The 23,494-nt window shown below is 30.8% G+C and overlaps 1 protein-coding gene across 1 annotated transcript in view; it reads left to right on the plus strand.

The window, feature by feature from the left end:
• Positions 1-17,752, plus strand: part of LOC131071211 (GDSL esterase/lipase At4g01130) — a 31,487-nt gene extending 13,735 nt beyond the window's left edge. Inside the window, exons 4-5 of the mRNA XM_058006959.2 lie at positions 11,974-12,244; positions 17,402-17,752. Coding sequence (XP_057862942.1) covers positions 11,974-12,244; positions 17,402-17,652 — 522 coding nt within the window. The 3' untranslated portion in view covers positions 17,653-17,752. The remainder of the gene's footprint in view (positions 1-11,973; positions 12,245-17,401) is intronic.
• The last annotated feature ends 5,742 nt before the right edge of the window (positions 17,753-23,494 follow it).

Here is a 23,494-nt window from a genome sequence, read left to right on the forward strand (position 1 = left end):
TGTTGGATTTCCCAAATATAGTTCCACACATGTTTCTTGCACACAGAAAGAAAGGGAAATATGTTGGGAATAGGGGTTTTCCTTAGGCCAAAACTTGATTTTGGAATTAACCACATGAAATTGAATTGAAAAATGTAATGAAATACTGCATTAAGGTACTTTCCCTTTGAGGGAAAGACTGCATTTAAAATGTAATTATTGAAACCAAAAAATTTACCTTGATGAAGTTTTGTTTATCTTCACACAAAGCTTTTAGGGTTTCATGTAGGATGTCTTCATAAAACATTGATCATGAAGGCCATCTTCAACATTTTCTTGAACTTGACTTCACTTCTACTCCAATGCTTGATGAATGACTGATTGCTTGCTCACTTGAATTTTCTAGAGTGTAGATCTTAATTTCAACTTTTTAGGTTTAAAATGAGAGGGGTAGACCCCCTTTTATACTTGACCATCGAAAATCAAATTGAATTTCTGCAATAGGATAACATGGGATCAAAATTACCACTCATATATGAACATTATGAGGGTGTGATTTGGGGCCCAATTAAGAAGCCCGGGGTGTGGTATGCCTTGGTCCTAATTTGGGAACAAGACATGTACGCCTTGGCCCTTGAAATCAGGACTCTAGAAATGGGGTGAAACTGGGAAATTGATGAAAATGCAGAATAGGTAAGTGGTGTAAGCAGAATCAACATTACAATTAGGCCTTGGAAGACAAAATGCCAAAATGAGGCCTATGTGAGGACAAAATTGTAGGTGAGCACAATTTAGGATGCTAAATTTAACCCCCACTTTAGTAGGAGTATGAGACTAAGCATACTCACTGTAAAGTAAAAAGTTGCATTGACAAAATTCTATCAAGATATCAAAGAGACAAGACACACTAAGCCCCCGAGGACTTTAATAGCTCACTACTCTAATATCGAGATAAAAGGGACAACATAAGAGAAGGAGAAAGAACACTTGACTATACTAGCCTAGTAAGATTTACTTACTATTGTGAAATTTTGCCAAGATCAAGAGCTCAATTTAAAGTACAAAATAGAGAGACAAATATAGGACAAGAATAAACTACATTCTCATCAATGGATAAAAATGATTGTTACATACAATGTAGATGAGCCTGCATATATAGGCAAGGCAATATGGATATGTGAGCACACAAGTGTGACATGTGGCTCAATAAGAAACAAGGGTAGGTAGGAAATAGGTGTGGTAGGTAGGAGAAACAATAAAATATTCCACATGAGGTGGATCACCCGCCGAAGGTGGAATTATCACTCCGCAATAAGTGGATATGATAAAGTAGTAACAAGATCACACCATAAAAGGTGGAAATTCTCCTACACACACTATCCCAATGTGGCACAAACACCCAAGTGTCTCATACCCAAACTACTATGAAATGCATTTCCTAAGTAAACTTAAGTAAGGTGTAATAATATTCAAGATGAATAATTATTTACACCAACAACTGAGTCGTGAAAAATAAAAATACAAAATTACAAAGCAAAAGGCTCAGTTTGCAAAGTAACCTAAGTATGAAAACATGTTATAGTGTGTGCATAAAAAGTAACACTGAGCAAAGTGTATGCACCCACATTAAAGTGATTGCATATGCCTTATCGAGAGCAATTTCTTTAAGGTAGGATGCATCCAAAAGACAAGCACATTACCACAATGAGATGCCCCCAAGAGAGGACAAATCAAAGTGTAGTGGTCACAAAACATAAGAGATCCACTATTTTTGGGTCAGTATGCTCTTATGATAAATAATGTATATCAAAGATATTTGTTTTGAATTGACTTCATCCCCCAAATGTAGTGGAACTACAAACACAATGGAAGAAGGGAACATATGTCTTTTTGAGTCAACATGGGAGAGACCAAAAAAAGATCTCAACTCTTTGAATTGTCCCCTAGTAGACAACACAAGGGACATCATATAGAAGAATAGAGATAAAAATAGAAGAATATCACAATAGATTTGGTCTCTTTATTATCTTGCACCAATGGAGTAACAAGGGTAATCCAAAGAGAACCTAACATGACATAAAAACACATCACAGGGGAAGCACATTAAAAGCAATCAAGCACATAAGAGAGGATCTATGACATGAATGAAGCTAATTAAGAAAATCATTTGTCTTCCAATCTTGTTGAACATTATTTAGGGAAGGTAGACAAGATTCAAGAGGAGCCACTTCAAGTACATCGAATGGAGCTACTATAGGTTACAAATAAGGGTCATGCTCTAATGATGAATCACTTTGTTTGTCACTAGGTGTTGGGGTTAGTGCTTTTGAAAGATTTGAAGATAAATCATGATTAACATCAATAAGATCATTTTGGCAGAATGTTTTTTCTTGTTTCTTAATTCTATTATCTTTTAAGGATCTTTTGTAAAGGGTTTCGAGATCCCTTCAAAACCTGTTTTTCCTGTAATCAAAAAAATCAATAAGATCATATAGATCATTAGAATCAACATTGTTATCAAGAACAACATTTTCATCCATATCATCATCTAGATTAATAAAAATAGGATCTCGAATGCAAAAAGAGCATGAACCATCATTTTTCTTAAGCATTTTTAGTCTTGGTGATTTAGGTTGAACTTCCTCCTTAGAGTTAGGCAAAGGCTAGACAAATGGAATGAAGTCAATATTTGGTGTCTTCGTGGAGGAAATGGTTTGGGTAGTTTCTTCACGAGTCTTAGAATGATGTCTTTGTCGGTGTTCTCTCGCAAAACAGTTCCTTTTAGTTTTAGTTGAGACTTGTGAAGGTCGAGGATCAATGGACATAGGTTTGTTTTCTTCCTTTAAAGGAGGAGGAATGAGAGAAACCCTAGTACATTGAGACATAGACAATGCCAATTTCTTTCCTTTGTAAGATGTAAAAGGTGGGACAAAGGCATAAATGGGAGAAAAAAAGGGAGTGGGAAGAATGACATGTCCATTATGGGGAGGATGAATATCCATATGTATAGGATCTCTAGGCTTACTCAAGGACATGATCATCTCATTTTTTCATTTCTGATAAGATATGAAAAGGATGTAACTTCGAGGCTTAAGAGGTTCAATTTGTTGAGGCCAGAAGTAATCAAGGGTGAAATTACCATGCTTTGATATGGGTTGGTAAAGGTTATGAACTTTTTTTTTATGATAGTGTCATTATGAGGGAATTTCAAACATTTATGAATTGTAGAAGGAATAGCTTTCATGGAAGAGATCAAAGGATATCCCAACTTCACATAAAACTAATCCAATGTAGGAATGATAGCAAAAGTCACATGTAAGAACTTAGTACCAACCTCAACAAGGAGGTTAATAGAACCAATGGTAGGACAAGAGAAACCATTTACCATCACATCAGATTTATCATATGTAACTTGATGCAATTATAAAGTATAAAGATATTTTTTAGTAATCACATTCACTATACATACTAGATCAATTAGCACTCCTCATGAGATTTTGTCTTTGATCTTCGCGGTGATATACAATGGGCCATCAGTTATGTAACAATAGTTTCAATAGGATCAAAAGTAATACATAGATTTTTAGGAGGTATAGGTTTATCCACAAGATTCACAACATTGTTAGATTCCATACCAAGGTCATTGGGAGAAAAGGCAAGAGATTCAAACTCAACAACATTAGTGGAGTGAAAAGGAAAAGGATTGGTGAAGATTTGAATGTTTTCATTAGGAGGGGATATGAATTTGTTTCCCTTTTTATTTACACTAGCTATAGATATAACATTGCTAGAAATGCAATCTTGAATCTTACTCCTTAAAGTATAACTTTTCTCAGTATCATGGCCAGGTTGACAGTGATACTAACAAAAGGATTTGGGATCATGGTAAGATGGAAAAGGTTTAGAAGTATAAATTGACTTGATGGGAGGAAGTTTCAACACAAACATTTATCAACCTCGATATTATACTATGCAAAGACTCAGAAAGAGGAGTAAATTCTTTTTTCAATTATTTGTATAAAGGGGCCACACCTAATGTCATAGATGTCACTTGAGTGTTGATGTTGTCATTTATCATGATATAACCCTTGTTTGGTGTAAACTTCACAAACAATTATTGAGCACTCTCATTCTTATCAATCAGAGCCATTGAAGAAAATGATTCAAATTGACCTACTTGAAGCTAATAATTATGAAGCATTGCACACAATTGAGTAAAGGGAGTAAACTCAAAAAATAGAAGCTTATCTCTAATGTATTTTTGTAAATTAGCAATACAAATTATTTTAGCATCATAATCATCCACTTGATAAGCAATTTGAGAATGCAAATGTTTATATCTACCAATGAAATTAGTCATTTTTTCTTTTAAGTCCTTGCTTACAATGAATCAAATCAATCAAAGTAATTTTTGGATCAATATTATTTTGATATTCTTGAATGAAATAATTAGCCAATTGTTGAAATGAAGTAATAGAATAAGGAGACAAAGAAAAATACCTCTGCAAACATCTAACCTAAAAGTTTTAGTAAACAATTTAGCCATAAGTCTTTGGTCATGAGCAAAATCACTACACAAAGTTTGAAATGTCTTCACATGAGTCAAGGGGACACATTTTCCATTGTACAACTCCAATTGAGGGACTTCCATATGTTAAGGGGGAAGTGCACAAACAATATCATTGGATAATGGGATCACTACATCAAATGTGGGCACATTAAACTTTGATTGAGTAATGGAAGCTAATTGTTGTTGAAGGGTGTAACAGTTTGGGATAGATTATTAATAGTTTCTTTGGTGGATGGATTGAAATTGGACATGTTGGATTGTCACAAAGGAATAATATTGATATATTTAGGTAGAGGTTGTGAATAAGGAGGTGGAACACTATGGTATGTTGGTATGGGAGATGATTAGGATACAAATGGAAGAACTCACAAAAGGAGGTATGTAAAAATATTAATTAACAAGATTGCCCCCATGACTAACATGTGTAGGATTGACATTGTGTGTGGAAGTAGCCATGATAGAAGATGTAAATATAGGCACACCACAGGGGCTTACACAATGAACCTAGGTTATAGCACGTGCATTCATGGCATACTAAAGAATCCCCCTATTTTCAAAAATGTTGCCCTAAACTTATTTTTTGTCACCCCCTCCCAATACACAACCTGAATTAAAAGCCCCCCTATTTTTCCAAATATTGTATTTTTTCATAGCTCAAATTAAAAACCTCTCTGTTTACACTGATAGGAAATATATTGTACCCTCATTTTTGGGATATTAAACCCCCCAATATGAATGCATGTGATATAATATTGCCTAGACAATGAAACCCCCATGAAGCACACTAGGCAAGGATGTAGGCACAAGAATAGAATGATCTCCTTGACTAGTGGGTTGAGAGTAACCAAGGACTTTGGCACAACTTTTCATTAGCATGATATTAGTGTCAACAATTTATGAGAAAGGCCATGCAACAAATCAACGCCAATTTTATCACTTTGCACCATTCTCTTTAATCCTTCAAGCAAAGGGATTGCCTCACTTTCTGGGTATTGTTGACTCATCCATTGTTGAAGATTTTCAAACTCATTGTCAATCTTCTCCAATTGGTCAATAGTAACCCTACTTAGTGATTCATCCACAACATCAGAATTATAAGGAGAATGGGGATAAATGATGTCATTAGTTGGATTAGAGGAGGCACCAACATTGTCATGGAATAAGTGATTCAATTGAGGCTTCATACCCTTCGTGATTAAACCTTGGGAATCCTCAATTATACAACTTTTTCTCACGTAAATATTGTATGTAGGATTAATGGTAAAAAAAGTCATGCATAGAGGAGGGAAATTTGAGTGCAAAAATTGAAAACTATGATTAAGCAATGCAATTTGTTGTAACAGTGATTGATTAACCAATTTAATAAGAAATTTGAATTATGATTTTGAACAATAAATGTCTTTAGATCATAACATAACATGTCACAATAATAAGATCTAAATATACTCTTGAAAAATTATGCAACCCACAAGTTAATTTAGAATAATAAATTAGGGTTTATGTGAATTTAACCTTTATATTTATGAAATTCAATGTAAAATAACTATTATTAGTGTAAATTTGAATTTTAAAACATTTGCATACAAAATCAAATCTAAGACAATAAATCAAAATTAGGAATGCAAGATGTTGGGTTCACCATTTAATGTAATGGTGAAAATTGGGAATTAGGGTTTTAAGATAATAAAACCACTAACTAGCCTAATTAACACCATAAAATTTAAAGAGGTTTGAACCCAATAGATCTAGAATCACTCCTTGTGGGAAAGAGACTGAAATTTGGATTGGATTCAATTGGTTGATTATGATTTAGCCTCTTTTCTTAAGTTGAATTTGATTGATTGTGAGATCAGGGCAATTTAATGAATTGTTGAAGCAATCTGACGAAAATAATAAGCTACAGATATCCCACCGAGCCATAAACTTGGATCTAGGCAAAAGAAGATGTGTTGAACCTGCTCCCAAAAGTCCAGTCTGATTTTTTGGGACCAAGTAGTATAAATCTAGATCCTAGTCCTCCAATTTTTTTGTCGTCGAAATCTAAACCTATTTGTCACTATCGACTCTACCGGATTTCCTGAGTATAGCTCCACACATGTTTTCTCCACACAGAAAGAAGAAGAAATATGTTGCCTTAGGTCAAACCTCAATTTTGGAATTAACCATGAAATTGAACTAATAAATGTAATGAAAGATTGTAGTACAAGTACTTTCCTTTTGAGGGAAAGACTGGATCTAAAATGTAATGCTTGAAACCATAATTTTTACCTTGATGAAGTTTTGTTTGTCTTCACACAAATATTTTAGGGTATGATGTAGGATGTCTTCATAAAACATTGATCATGAATGCCATCTTCAATGCTTGAACTTGACTTCACTTTTTCTCCAATGCTTGGTGAATGACTGATTGCTTGCTCACTTGAATTTTCTAGAGTATATATATTTATTTCAATTCGTTAGGTTTAAAATGAGAGGGGTAGACCTCCTTTTATACTTAACTATTGAAAATCAAATTGAATTTCTGCAACGGGCTAACACGGGATCCAAATTACCACTCATCCACGATGATCTTTAGGAGGGTACAATTGGGGGGCCAATTAAGAGGCCCAAACCCTAAGATGGAAATGGTTTTGGAGTCAACAATTAATATATTTGTAAATCTTCAAATCTTCTTAAGGAAGGAGATTCAAAATTCTTTATCAACCTAATATCTTTTCTTTATAATTTTCTTATAAAAATTTATCCAAATATGCTAATGTGAATTGTCCTAGGTATGCAATAATGTCTTCTCTAGAATTTCCTTTATCTCTACTTTCATCAATGACATAACTGCTTTGACATCAATGGCAAAAATTTCTTACAACCTTGTTTATTCATAAATGTTAACTTGATTATGAATATCATCTTGACATCAATGATAATCTTTCCAAAATTTCATAATTAAATCATTTGAAGGGTAACTTACCTTTGTATATGTTGAATCTTTCTTAGGCCTTCTCATTCCTTTGTATTTGATTCATTGTGAGGGCTATTGGTTGATTGAAGTTCTTTATTCTTCATCTTATTTGAAGCTTTGAAGGCTACTTCACACTTTATTGACTTTTCCTATTTAGTCCTCATTTCATATCCAATAAGGATCCTATCCAATTCATCCATTGTTAGTGTACATTTAGATCGTTCATTTCTTCAAGGAATAATATTTTTTTATTAAATGTTAAGGGAAGAGGCCTTAGCACCTTTTGTACAATCTTGAATCTTTAACCTTTTCATCAAGCCCTTTGATGGTGTTGAAAATTTCATCCACATGAAGGAGATAGGTTGCAACATTTTCTTTTTCTTTCATCTTCAAGTTCTCAAATTTCCTTCTATGGGTTTGGATCTTAGCCTTCTTCAAATTTCTTCAAATTTTCTTCACCATGATAGATTTTTTTAAGGTTTTCCTATATTTCTTTCATCGAGTCATACTGCATTACTTTGACAAATTCATATTCAAATAGAACACACAAAATAGCATTCATAGCTTTTGCATTGTTTTCACTAGACTTCTTTCTATCCAAATCCATTGGTGGAGATGATGGAGTTACATAGCCATTCACTATTGATTGCCAAATATAAAATCCAACATCCATTAAATATGTTCACATCCTTATGCTCCAATCTAGAATGCATAATTTATTTCATCAAATAATGAAGCTCTATTTGAGGAGAAAGATTCTTGACAAGCCATGTGTGCTCTTGAGATCTACCTTCTAGCGATTAGACTATTCTTGAAGGAACAAATTTTGATAGTGATTGATGAGTACACAATTACATTGAGAGGGGAGATGAGTCAATATAATACAATATTTTACTTATTAAAATTCAACAACCACAATAAAGAATCCACACTAGATCTAACAACTAGAAAACACAATATTTAAGTGGAAACCTTTTTAGGAGAAAACCACAAAGAAGGACTGCTTGGATCTATTGTCCAAATCCAACCACAAAAATAAAAAACTCTTAAAAAAATTCGTAGGCACCAACCTAGTAGAGACATCAATACCCGCTACTAAGCACCAACTTGGCAAGAGACACCAATCTCTTCTGTTGAGAGGCACCAACCTTTAAATGAGCATAATTTTCGCTATTTAGAAAATAAATTCTTCAATGGACATTGAAAATATTTTTTTGCATTTTCATTGTTACAATAACTTTGTGCACTTCAATACAAAATCTACTGTAATAAATTTGCTCCACTCTTGTTTTGAATGATATTTCAATCATTGGTTACTTTCTAGCCTCAATTCGACTTCTATTTATACCCCAATCATGCCTCTTCACCCAATAGGGTTGGTATTCTCAAGAGGGGTTAGCCACATAAAAAATAAAAATTATTTTATTTTTATTTCCCCAAGGCGGGTAACCAAACTAAGAGGGTCAGCCCAAATCAAGGAGCCCTGAGAAAATAATAATTGTAATTTTATTTCAATTTATCAAGTGGACGCCAAGATTAGATGAGTTTGGTTAACAAGTATGGGCACCAAAAATAGGATTAAAACACCATTGGAGGTCAATCACCATTTGCACATAAAATATCTCTTAAATTGGCCACCAAATTAATCTTTTTTTAATACAATATATCTTTTGACATCGATGATAACAATATTTCCAACATACTTTTTGCACAAACCCTTTCGTGATTAAAAACAAAAAAATCTTTTGACCAACAAATCTATAATAATTATATCGAATGCCAAATGTGCCACAACCAATGCAAGATCTACCATAGTGTAATATAAATTTTAAAATATGTGAAAATTATATTTTAATTGAGTTGATAAATGAAAGCAAGGAAAACTAGAAAAAATGGAAGGTACAAGCGTAGAAACAAGAAATTGATCACAGTATTAAACGAAGAACTTAGAAATTATCTTGTTAAGATCATTATCCTAGATTCGTGTGTTGTGTTGTCCTTTCTTTTCATTGTTTCCAAGGTGCATATAGTCTTCCAAAGTGGAAAAAAGTAACTTTTTAATTATGTTTGTAAATGTCCTATACACTAGAGGGTAAAAAAACCAACAGTAGTACCCAAATTCACTAAAAAAATGTTACAAAGCTATAATGAAAGACTAGAAGACAATGAAACCTCTATGAAATTATAGTATTTCAAACACTTGTTCTAGGTTAGAATAAATAGTTTGGATTTGTTATGAGGTTGTCATGAATGTTTAGTTTTTTGTTTGGTCTTTCAACGTCTATGGATAGTTGATGACTCAAGGAAAACTGAAATAGTGTGCATCGTTAATCTTAAATAATCTAAGACTTAAGAACAACAATTTAAAGTAATCTATATGTGCAATCCTTGGTCAATGGGGAGGAACACAACAATGTGTGGATGAGAATAAATTTAGTGGATGAAACTCTCAAGATGCTAATAATGATGGTGTTGTAGACACAAGAATGGTTTAAAAGAAAATCAATTCTAAATTAATGAAAATAATAACTAATTTAACAATTAATTTCAAGAAAACAAAATAATTCTAGTTTAAGAGTCTATAAATTAGTTTCTTAAAATTAACATTAGAAAACATTCTAAATTTAATTTTTAATAATTAAATAAAATAACTATTTAATTGAAATTCTAATTCTAAAGTAATTAATAGATATTAATTATTTTAATTATATGCATAAAAATGGTAACGATTATTCTCCATACAAAACAACACATGATCAGAAGGACAAATTCACATAACACAATTATTTTTCAGTGGATTTTTGGCATTTTTACAGCATTGAGAAGACAGATTAAGAGGATCAAACCAGTAGAAATCATTTAAAAACCTACTATGATTTGTAGATTTTGTGTTTTTGATCGTGTTGTTCTGTATGGAGAATAAATGACTCCCATAAAAAAACTATAATTAACATTTTTAATTCATGAGTAAAATATTTTAATTAATCAATTATTAATTGTTTAATAGATTGTTTTACTCAAAAAATACACAACTGATGTAATGCCCGCCAAAATACCCAGAGAAATAATCTAAAATCTACTAACAAAAAGGAGATTTTTTTTTTTAAACATCCATTACTCTAAGTTATCATTAACAATACATCAATGCAACTCAACTAATTACAAATTCACATAAAACGATATGCATGTGACCATAATTCTATACTACGCAAGCATAAATAAAGCATTTCAAACATCACCATATTTTCCAAATATAATATTGCAAACATAACCATAACCTAAGGTATCTACACTTATCCATCTAAATGAGCACATTCTATTATCCAATCAACCATTTACTTTTCATGCAACTAAAATAGCATTAATACGTATGTATAACTCATTCACATATTACTTTTGACTATACCATTCCTTCTAAATAACACCCATTTATTCAAATAAAATCAAGACAACTACTCTATTCTTTTTTATCATTCATTCCATAGGTTCACATTGCACAAATTTATTCATCAATACAAATGCAACACAAATGCACATAAGCTATTTATTTCTTATCCACATAGAATTCATAACTTCTATTACATAAAGAATATCAATTATATTAAGGAATAATCAAAGTACTTTTCCCTAATCTCTACATCAAGCCCTATTACAATATCATTTACAAATGCATAAAGATACTTGTACAAGGTACATCATCTCTTTTACATATACAAATCATTATGATACAATGTCTTCATTGGATGCTAGCATGCATGGATATGGTTTCTTGGATTCTTCTTCATGTTTATAGTCAATATAAGATGCTATTCATATGAAGTAATATTTTGAATGAGTTATACATACATGTTAATGTTATTCTAGTTGTATGAAAAGTAAATGGTTGATTGGATAATAGAATGTGCTCATTTAGATGGATAAGTGTTAGGTGAAGATGATGTCAAGTAGTGACGTTAAGATACCTTAGGGAATGGTTATGTTTGCAATATTATATTTGGAAAATATGGTGATGTTTTAAATGCTTTATTTCTGCTTGCGTAGTATAGAATTATAGTCATGTGCATATCGTTTTATGTGAATTTGTAATTAGTTGAGTTGCATTGATGTATTGTTAATGATAACTTAGAGTAATGGATGTTTTAAAAAAAAATCTCCTAATTGTTAGTAGATTTTAGATTATTTCTCTAGGGTATTTTGGCGGGCATTACAGTTGAACCCTGATAACAATATCGTTTGTTTAATAGTTTGTTTTACATCCTTACTATTCAATTATATTGAACAATTTCAATAATATATGTTTTTAACCTACATATTATATAAAATCATTTAGCAAATAGATAATTAGAAACAAAATAATTTATAAACACTGAACTAAATTATTTAACCATAATTTTTATAAAAATTAATTATCTTTAAGTTCAATCTGTTTTTAAGATTATAAAAATGAGCTGTTTGCTATTGGATGCAGAGGCTCTATAATGAAGGTGCTCGGAAAATAGTGGTATTGAATATGCTCCCGCTGGGTTGTACGCCTGGTGTACTTGGATCCATCAAGCCTGTAAAAGAACTTCAAGATGAATATGGGTGTTTGCTATCCTTTAATAATTTGGTTAATCTCTACAATCAACAATTGGACATTTTATTGAAGGAATTGCGTCTGGAATTATCCAATGCACAGTGGATACTATTTGACATCCACACCGTTATCTGGAATGTTGTTCGCTATCCTGCATTATATGGTAAATACCTAACTGAAATCCTCTCTTTACTGTGTTTTTTTTAATTGTTTTCTGGTTTCTTTTCACATTTAATGTAGTGTAAACTATCAAGAAAAAACACACTAGGATAGTTCTTGAGAAGATAAAGAAAAAGATGCAATGTTTGGTGGAGTTAACTTCCAAACCATTTTATCAAATAAATTTAAATGATTTAGTTGTATAAGAGAACTTAGCCGCAAAAGAATACATGAAAAAATTTATTGGTTAATGAGAAGTTGAACATCCCAAAAATAATGAGATTGATGATCTTTTTCTTAGTTTATAGTCACTCACCATATTCAAAAAAACATTAGTCATGGAAGCTTTCCATGAGTGATAGTTTGAGTTGTTTATTGGTCGAGAACTTCAATTCAACCCCACATGACTGCAATCAATTTGGGGTTGAATATTTGTAGTGTATGGTTGAAGACTTGAAGACAATAGTAGAGTTTAGAATCATTAAAGGGAAGTGAATTTTCAAACAATTCTTAAAATGGAAAGAAAATAGGGTAAAGCATTTTAATATCAAATAGGGGAAAGGACCCAGTAGTCGTGCACCCTAACTTCACGCTTCTCAAAATCCTACTTGGAAATTTCGAATCACTCCGATTTTTTTACAGCAGCTTACTTGGCAAGTCCCCTGCTTATAACTAAGGTTTCAAGGCCACATCATCAAATATGATGCCACATCAGCATGCTTTTTGCCAAGGTGTCCAAAACAGCCCCAAAAAAAAGTGAGACCAATAGGCGTGCATTAGAGACCCCAATAGTTGTGCAGCCGATGTGGCATCACCTGATTGGTTACTTTTTACAATATTAGTACATTTATTAACAACTATTGGTACATTTCCTAACAACTGTTGGTACATTTCCTAACAAAAATTGATATTTTTTGTTTCAAACAATAGGTTTTATTTGTTCAATTTTTGGAACAAAAGGTATCAACAATCCTCACAACAATTGGAACATGCTCAACTACTGGGTCCTTTCCCCTATAGTGTTATTTTAAATTTTTAAATTTTTTAAAACTTTTTTTTAATTAAGTTATATAATTTTTATTTAAAATAGTGATTAGAATTGTCATGTATGAAATAGGGAGAGTTGAAAAGAAACATTAGAGAAACCATAAAGTCATATTTATAAGTGCTTAACTAATAGAGAAAAATAAATTGAAATGCAAAAAAATCAAAGTCAAACTCATATTTTGCATCCCATTCATAAAATCTCTGTTGTCTCTTCTTAATCTTTTCAAAAAGGGCTCTCAGATTTTTTACGTGCACCCAAAGAAAATTTGAAAGCTCAGAATAATGATAACAAGAAGATACCGAAGATGTGGTTGTGTTCAAATGAGGGGACTTGATATGAATTTATAGATGCTCAAAGATTGATGGATGGCTAGAATCAATTTTGATTCTAGGAGATCAAGGGATAGGATTGATCAAGAGGAGGAGTCAAGTGGAGATGAAGGTGAGATAAGGAGTGAAATTAGCAAGTGGGAGTTAAGTGGAAGGAGATGAAAGAGTTGAGTGGGGAATGAAATAGAAATGTAAGAGTGATAAGTGGAGAGAAAGATTATAAGTGGTGTTGAAAATAATAAATAAAAATTTATTTATTTCACCGACATTTGAACAATTAAATAAATTAATTAATTTAATTATGAGGATTTGAATTAAGGGATTAAATAATTAAGCAATTTATTTAATTGTGGGAGAATCGTTAGCTTAACAATTAGAATTGTTTATCAAAGACTATAAAAAACTACAATTAAATAATTAAATTTATATAATATAGAAAAATAGAGTTAGATATGAAGAATGAAATTATTTAAATAGTTGAGACATTTTTAAAAAAGTAAAATATCGGTGTGTACGCATTGGACAATTTTGGTGTCTACAACAATCATAGTTAAATGTTAGATGTTATTAATTTTTTTAATAAATATATCTTAATACATAACTTTGCATTATTTTAAAGAATATAGTACAATATTCAAAAAAGGGGAGGGTAGTAGAAAGACACATCCATGAGTCTAACATAAGGACTTATCTTTGAAGTAGAACAAAAAATAGCAGGTCGATCCTATAAACATAATTAAGCAGGCATGCCTATGCTAGGCAAAGGAGGGTCTTGATCATCAAGTTTTCTCCAACTATCCCAGGGGTAGAATCATCTATTAACTCCCATCCAATGGGACCAACAACTTTTGGATTCTCCTTAGGAGGTGGATGAGTGTGAACCATAAAGATGATGAGAAACATACAAGAGGATTTATTGGTGTCTAGCTGACTAGTGTCCCATTAAGGAGATGGTAGATTTGAAGGCCAAGGCCATCCTCCATAAATAATAAAGTCCTTGGAATTCTAAGGCACAAGACCATGAGAAGAGACTCACAATCTCCATGAATATTCAAGGCAATAGTGCAAGGGGCATTAGGTCTAATGGTCCAATAGCTCCTAGACATGCACAACGTAAAGTGTAACTTTACTAGCTTGCACTTGAATTTGCAAAGAACATTTAAACGAATTATTTCTTTAGAATATATTAATGAAAAATGTTTATCAATAATGTTGTGATTAAAGATAACAACATGTCTATCCTTCCAAATGCTAAAGAGAATTTACATCCTGAAAGTATGCCAATTTTAGTTATAATTATTAGGAAGGTAGGGACAATCCCTAAGAACAACCATGTGCAAAGAGAAATGGGTAAGCCTAAAAATCTTGAAGAAATCATGAATCCAATTCTATCTTCTTGAGCTTAGGGAAAAAACTAGAATAGATGCTTGAGACACTCTATTCAACCACAAAGAGGACAATTAAGAGTAATGCCCGTGTGGGTGAGATGAATCCTCATTACAATGCCTTGATAAAATAAACACTAGGAAAATTGAGTCATTTTAGGCTCAATCATTGAATCCCACACAACATAGAATATTTTTTACGACACTTCACAAGAGGAATGTAGTTACCAATAGGAATTAAGCTGGTACACCATGTGAAAGTGAGAAGAAAACCAAGAATAACATTTGGAGGATCTGTAACTCTAAAAGGGAGTGTTTATAGATAATTTATAGTCTCTCCACCAAGGTTTGAAGAAAAACACACACCCAACTTGTGAAGTGATTACAAAAGTATGGCATCAAGAATCATTTTGTAAGTCTTCTAGTCCTGATTGGAAAGCTCGTAATTAAGCTTGAAATCAGGTCAAGGAAGAAAATTCTTACTAGATTATGGATAAAATCTTTCAAAGTTCTTAGTCCTCTTTTTAAAAAAATTAGGTCATGAGTCCAAGGTAAGAGGGCCAATGACCTCCCTTGAGAATTGAAAAGAGGGGATTACCAAATATAGAGTATTGATTAATGGATAAACCATTGCAAAAATTATTTATAGACTAGAGAAGTCATGGTATGATGGCTTCCCAAGATTTTCAAATACTTGAATTGACAAAGTTGCCTTGAATGAGAATGAATTCCTTCATAGTTATAAAATTGTCTATATCTAGGCCTCTCCAAGCTAGACAGCGTTGAAAAATGATTGTGCCAATATAATGGTGAACATGAATTTTTGATGGTTCATTACTAGTGAGCACCCTAATTATCCACTTAGACCACAATACAATTCCTTGTTGACATATGAATAAATTATGTTTCTCATCATTGAAAAATACAAAACTCTTCTTCTTCTTAGACCAACATTTTGTGGCAAGGTGACCCATTTTACTATATTTGTAACAATTTGCATCATTTCTTATCTGGTTACCCCTTTTGCATCATCTTTCTCCTCTGTAGTTGAATTGACAATCATCTTTTGGATAGTTCTATTTCTAATTACTAAGATGTGCCTACTCCTTTAGGAACTCTCACTCACAAATTGCTCTCAATTTGAAATTTTATGGTTGTAGTGTTAATATGACATATTGTGAAGCCTTTTAATGATTTTTGAGGGAATATGGTGTAGAAATGTAGTAGGCCCTATCAATGGAAATTAGATGAACTTGTGAAAATATGAAATTTTTTATATGTAAGGAGTTATTTGCACCCTATTGGTATAGCGCCAAGGAGAAGTATTAATTCTCAAAAAGGCTTAAAGGAAAATAAATAATACATCAATGAGGGATAACACATGAAAGGAGGAAAAGTGACATTGCACACTAGGGTTTGACTACAAAAGATGGTAAATGGGATCTAAAATACACATGTTATATAACAACAACTAAACTGAATCCAAAGGAACCAAAGAAAATTGTAGAGTATATAAGTTTTGATCTTTTAAAAATTAATGACACATCTACTCTTAATACATAATATTTTGTATCTTAGATTTTTTCTAACTAATAGATAACCCATTAAATTTAGTATAATCATTAAAAAATTTATTAAAAATATAATAATTATCTATAATTATACATTTACAACCTTTTTTCATACTTATACATTTATAAATTATACATCTAGTGTTTTTCTCCATAGAAAAAATATCTATTTCTCTCTAATTATTAGATTCAATAAACCTAAAACTCTTCTCCTATAGCATATATTTTAATGTACATATAATTAGTAGATTAAAATCTATTTGTATTGTTTATACTAGTACATCCATCTTTAAAGAAATATAGGTAAAGTACACCAAATATTTATTTATTATTATATTATATATTTGTATAAAAATATTGACTAAAGCAAAAAAATCTATTAATATACATCATCATATCCAATTTTTTTTATGAGAGATTTAATGAAATGAATTCATTGAGATAATTAAAAGTTAATTGATTACATGATACAAATAGACAAAATTGATTGATTAATTAAACTCGGAGTGACTGAGAGTTGAGAGGTGGAAATGAAGATAAATTAATATAAAATTAAAAAATAATAGTTAATTGATTGTATAGTGGAGATAGCCAAAATTGATTGATTAGTTAATCTCAAAGTGATTAGGAATTGAGAGGTGGAAAATAATATGAAATTAAAAAATAATGATAATTTTTTTTTCCTATTTTCATTCAAGTGTCTCAAACATGTCAAATTAAATGCTTCAATTTTTCCTCAATAGACATTTTTGCAACCATATAAGTGAGCAAAATGTACCTTTAGTATAATTAATTTTTTTTTAAGTGAACATATTTTTCTTATTGTAGGAGTGAAGAACCCATTACAAGCTTGTTGTGGGCCTCAAGATGGATATTATAATTTTGAGTCAACACAACAATGTGGTTCACCAAATGCAACCGTATGTAAAGATTCGACTCTTCATATATTTTGGGATGCTATACATCTATTGGAATCTTTTAACTCTCTATTGGGAAAAGAATTTTTAGAAGGAAAAAGCTTAATTCCAAGTTTTATAGTAAGAGAAAGTTGTAATCTTTTTAATAAGATAAAGTTGTAATGTGTTAAAATAAAGATAATTGTTATGTTTGTAACTATAATATTACAACATATTGTTATTATTCGTATTATTTTTTATCAATCTAAATTCATAGAAACATATTTCAAAGTGTATTGTATATTCAAGATTATTAATTTGATTTTATTGAATAAAATATACATAATTATATTTAAAATTTTATGTTTTGGTTGGATAAAATTTTCATTATTTTATATAGAAAATATGATATCTTAGAAGGTAATTCATGTTCATTGTTTTATGTTTTTTTTTTTTTCATCTTAAAAAGATAACAAGATTAACTAAAAAAATCAACATAATTATGTAATTGTTTAAAAATTTGATTTAATTTTAATAAAAAATTAAATGGTTAATAAGTTGGTGATGCATAAATTAATACTTAGCCACACCATATATAATATAATCCAAGTCTATTATGATTAAATATGTGATGATCTTAAATCAATCATGATTTATCATTTTCGACTAAAAAAATATGATTAAATATGTGATGATCTTAAATCAATCATGATTTAAGATATTTATTTTAGTAAAATAATTTAACACAAGGATTTTACTAGGTGCCTTGAAACATTCCACAAAGCTCCCTCATGTTCAATTAATTCATAACATGATAAAGGTTAGATAAATTAAATAAAATGCTAATGTGTACCCATACCCTTATTGACTTAAGAAAGACACATGAATTAAGATGTCTCTACAATGGAAGGGGTATTTTCCCTTTCCATGAATATTGAAAATATAATGTTGGATTTTAAATCTCTTTTAAAAAATATATATAATAGTAAAATTGATAATTGTTAGGGCACATCCCATGCAGTTGCTTATAGCTAATTTTGGCTAGCAGTCACTGCTTAAATTTTTTAGTAGGCAATTTGTGGGGCTAGTGGTCCCATGAATATTAAATTTTGTTGCTTATTTTTAAGTAATTATCTTAAATGTCGTTATTAAATTAAATTCTTAATAAGAATTTTTGCAAATAAATTTGAATAAAAATTTGGAGGCAAATAAAATGGTGAGAAAAATAATTGTGAAGCCACGTGTCATTTTTTCCAATAAGTAGTAGTTGCTTATTTTCAACCCCACTTTTTTCAAAGCTTATTTTCAATTCTTAAGTAGTAGTTGTTCCACTTGTTGGATCTCAAATCAACAGATTGGATAGGTTCTAAGGAAATTTCAACTCCTATGACCAAACCCTCCAATTGACTTGGCCAACTTATAGAGTGAACCTATTTGGTTACTAACTCCCTCACTTTAGGCTCTGCAAGACCTAGGTGGGTATACCTATTCACTAGTCATTTTTTATGACTAATGCTTTTTATAGTAGATTGAGTATCTTGATCTAAATTTTTCCCAATCTCATAATGGCATAGGTTCCTAAGATAGGTGGCTTTTAGATAAGTTCAAGATTGTTGTTGTGAAAGCTATTCGATCTTTGTGCTTGAAATTTTTATATATACGCTATTGTGAATTGATTCTATATATCCTACTCAACTATTCCTATTGCTTTAAAGTAAAACTAATCGATATGGTAAAAAGTTGTTGTTTATGAATGATCAGTGCCTTTCCTCTTGTTTGGGCCACAAAGTCTATTACGTCAGCATGACTTATTGTATGCTTCTATGAGACAATTTTTAAATCACCCCCCAGGTAGATCTATCAATTACCTTTCCTCAAAAAGATCCTCTTTAATAGTCTTATGCTATAATTTGCTCGAATGAATTTAACCCTTACTTTAAGAGACTATTCAAGGAAGACTTACAAGGAACAGTTACAATCCACAAGTAGGCCTTTTATTCAAATTAATAGCAGCGGGAAAATAAACTTCACTAGGAAGATACAAGAAACCTTATCTTATATGAGACAATATCACAGAACAACTTCCAATTGAAATAAACAAATCACAGCACATATGTAAAGGAAAAAACAACTGATTATATTGATAGAGTTTCGAAAGTTACAAAAACTGCCAGAGTATATTGTTAAAACAACTAATTATATATTACATTTTAGGGTTGTAACCCTTCACTTTGAGTGATGCAATCTTTCATTTGATTAATTCACCATATAAAACTCTTTTGAAATGATTTTATTTTTCTCAAAATAATTCTTCCCTTTCATTAACAAAAAGCCTCCTCATTATAGTCTCCTTTATGTAATAGTTTTCATCATTGGGATAAAATATTATTACCTCAATAATCTCCCACCTTTAAATAATATATTTTATTTTTTACTCTTTGGAAATATTTCCTCTTCACTTCATGTTCTCACCAAGCCCCACTCTTCTTTAGTTTCATATTATAATATTTTCTCTTTATCGGGATGACATATACTATAGGAGTAATATTTAAATTTCTTTCTGATAGTACAAAGTTATGTTGATAAGCTTTCTATTCCACTTTACCATAAAAATATTTATGCTTGTCTTGCAAAGTTTTTTACCCTTTCACAATCAAGTGAAAAAAATTTATTTCATCTTTGCCCTAAAAATAATCCTCCTTTCTCAATAAAAATATTTCACCTTTCAAAGTTCTTCTTTTGTCTATAAATTTTCTATGTATTTGCAATTTCTTTTATCTGTACACATTTTCATCCAATTTTATATCTTTGAGGTGAAGTAATTACCAACTCATTTAATTCCCTTAGTGGAAATGATCACTCTTTGGTGAAAATATTTTACAATTGAATATTACACTGTCACTAAAATTATATTTCCTCAAGTTGTGATTATTTTAATAAGTCTTCACTTTCAATTTCCAATTGGCCTTTGAAATTTTTATACATCTCCCCTTTTTACCTCTCATTTCTCACTCTTCCATCATTAATATTTTTGTCCATCTTCAATTTAGAGGTTTTGTCAAATTATTATTTGGTATTTTTTTTGCTAAAAACTAGTTCTGATAAAATGTTCATAACTTTTTCGTTTCTTAGCAAAATTAAGAATTTCAAAATATTTTGGAAAGATGGAGCCGAGGAGCAACTAGCGGAGAAAACTATTTTGACAAATTCATCTTTATGAATGAGCAGATTTGATCACAATATGACGGGTTTCTATGTTATGTTTTAAAAAATTAAAACCTTTAAAACTATTCCAACACATATATCTTGTGCATATTTTGTAATTATTATATTCCTGAGACGATATTTTATTGAGGTGGTTGGGTTACGTTTATATTGTGTACTCATCTCTGAGAACATTTTTTTCCAATCCACTTTGGGTTCAAGTTTCGTGCCCGCTGGTTGCATTCGGCTTTACATCCCACAATTATATTGGCTTGAAAGTTGGGAAGACATTCTTCAACAAATTCATCTCCTCTTCGTTGTAACTTAGCATTTCACTAAAATTTATTTTTGTCATATAGAAAAGCTCCACTGTGCCATAACAGACCGTTGCTGGAACCTTGGGGACCCACCAATATTTTTTATTGTGTTAATCAAAATCTACACCATTACTTTTTTGTAACATACCATTTCGGAGAAGCTATTTTTTGTTATGCAGATTAGCCTTGTTTTTTCGATAACACAATTGAGCAAACTCTTCTCTTTGTGTGGTCCACCACTTTGGCTCATATTAACCAACTTAATGGTTTTCATTTTACCATCACATATATAGTGTATATATATAAGATCATTTCTTATAATGCTCCATAGTGATTAATTTAAATCATTTTTTATTGATTTAAATTTTAATTTCTCTTGAGTGTTATTCCTCTTCAAACATATAATGTGGTCATTTGAAATATTATTATTCAAATTTGAATAACAAGCTATTATGGGTTTGCATAGATGAAAGTTGGTCCCCATTTAAAACTATATGTTGGGCTCTACCCTTATGGGAGCCGCATTTATCCCCACATATAGTAAACATTTGGTTTCCAAAATATCAAATATATTAATTTGAATTATCAACTTTCATAAAGAAGATGTCTTTCATTAATAAACTTGTAACTGTACTAACCTTATCTGATGATCAAATAAACCATTCTTCTCGAACCAATGCTCCATACCTTGCTCTGACTTATTTTGCCAAATAATTTATTTGAACAGGTGACAGGAACTGTTGGACCCTTAAAAATTAAAATTTTTAAGGTTCCAAATTCATACTAGGAAGCAAATCTCTCTCTACAATTATTTAGATCAAGTATCTATTCCACTCCGAGTTCCCTGCAACTTACTTTGATGCATGAACAAGGTGGTTGATTTCCACGTATGTATATGGTTGCAAATACAGAATCAAGCCAGGTACTCCTTTTTGAACCATAACTTCTTCTCATCTGACCTCTGTTATGTCAAATTAATTATTCCTCTGTATTTTATGTATATATGAGGACCTATGTTTCAAATTTCGAATCATACAATATCGTTTGATATGTTTTATGAGGCTAATCTAAATACAATTTCTTCAAATTTGCAATATATAATTTCAAAATTTTGTCAAAATGATTATACTAGAATACTAATAAATTTCCTTTTGCAGGAGTATCACACTGAATGAATTATGAAAGCCATTTTATTTATATTTTATAATTATTTTTCTTGAGTATAATATTAATTAGGAAGTGTTTAATTTTGAATATTATATATTTCCTCTAATTAATATTATAGTATTTAAATTATTTGTGTTACATGAAATTATATATGATGCTTTTAAAACTAACACAATTTTTGAGCTTGTATAATGTGCAGGATTATTACAAAAAAGAAATAAAAGATTTTACGTTTGAGCAAATCAAATGATCAAATACTTTATAGTTGGTAGAAGGAAGTAAAAAGTTTTTATCTCAAAAGGTGAAATATTAAATCATTTTTTTTAAATAAATGATTGGGATACATTGGGACCGACGAGTAAAAGCCATCGAGTATCAGCATAGGCATTTGAGAGCCCTCCCAATCCCCGATAGGGCAGCTATTGTTGTACAACGGGTTGACAATGAACAATATATTCATTAATAAACAACATATACATGTTTCCTTAATAACCTATTAAGTGCTCAAGCTGAAGTATTATATATACATAATGTTGTGAGCTTTTACAGCACCTCAGCAAGAAAATGAATGGGGTGATGACAAGCAGCAGTAAACTGTTAAGTATATGCAATCTTCATACATAATCAAGTAAGCTCAGATAAGAAGTATCACCAACAACAGCAAAAGTTCATTCACATTTTTGCAATTCAGACCATTTTTTGGGCTTGAATATGAGTTTTAAATGGTGATTTTTGTCTCTCAACAGTGGCCCAAACCATCCACCCTACTTGAAGGCCATTTTTTGCCGGTAAGCTCAAAAATGGCCCAGATTTGAAAGTGATGGCCTGCAACATTTCAGTAAAATATATATATTGTTTTATCCCTAACAAAATGATTTTTGATTTGTTAGTATATCTTACTATATTTCTTTTTTTTTGTGCAACCCGACCTTCCTAACTACCCATACCTACCCTTCTCTTTTACCAATTGCTCTATTGTATCACTTGAAAATGTTTATTAGGGTAAATTACTATGGATAATACTTTGCAAATATTTCCACAAGATTTTAATTTATTAAAGTAATCTTGAAATGTGGAAATACATTTTGAAATATGTGATTTAAATAAATTATTTTTACCCAAAAACATTGGTAAAATATATATTAGGGTAAAATGTTATTTTTAATATAAATGGATCTTATTTTGAAAAATATTTCAAAGGTATAAAATGTTTCAAATCACAAGTGGAGACAATAAAAAGCATTTGTTTATTTAAGTGGATTTTTAATCTTTTCATATGCATATTATTCCAAATCTATTCTTATTGCGAGAGGGGAATATTTGCCAAGGTAATGTAT

This window comes from Cryptomeria japonica, chromosome 1, assembly GCF_030272615.1.
Source record: "Cryptomeria japonica chromosome 1, Sugi_1.0, whole genome shotgun sequence".
Taxonomy (NCBI): Eukaryota; Viridiplantae; Streptophyta; class Pinopsida; order Cupressales; family Cupressaceae; genus Cryptomeria; species Cryptomeria japonica.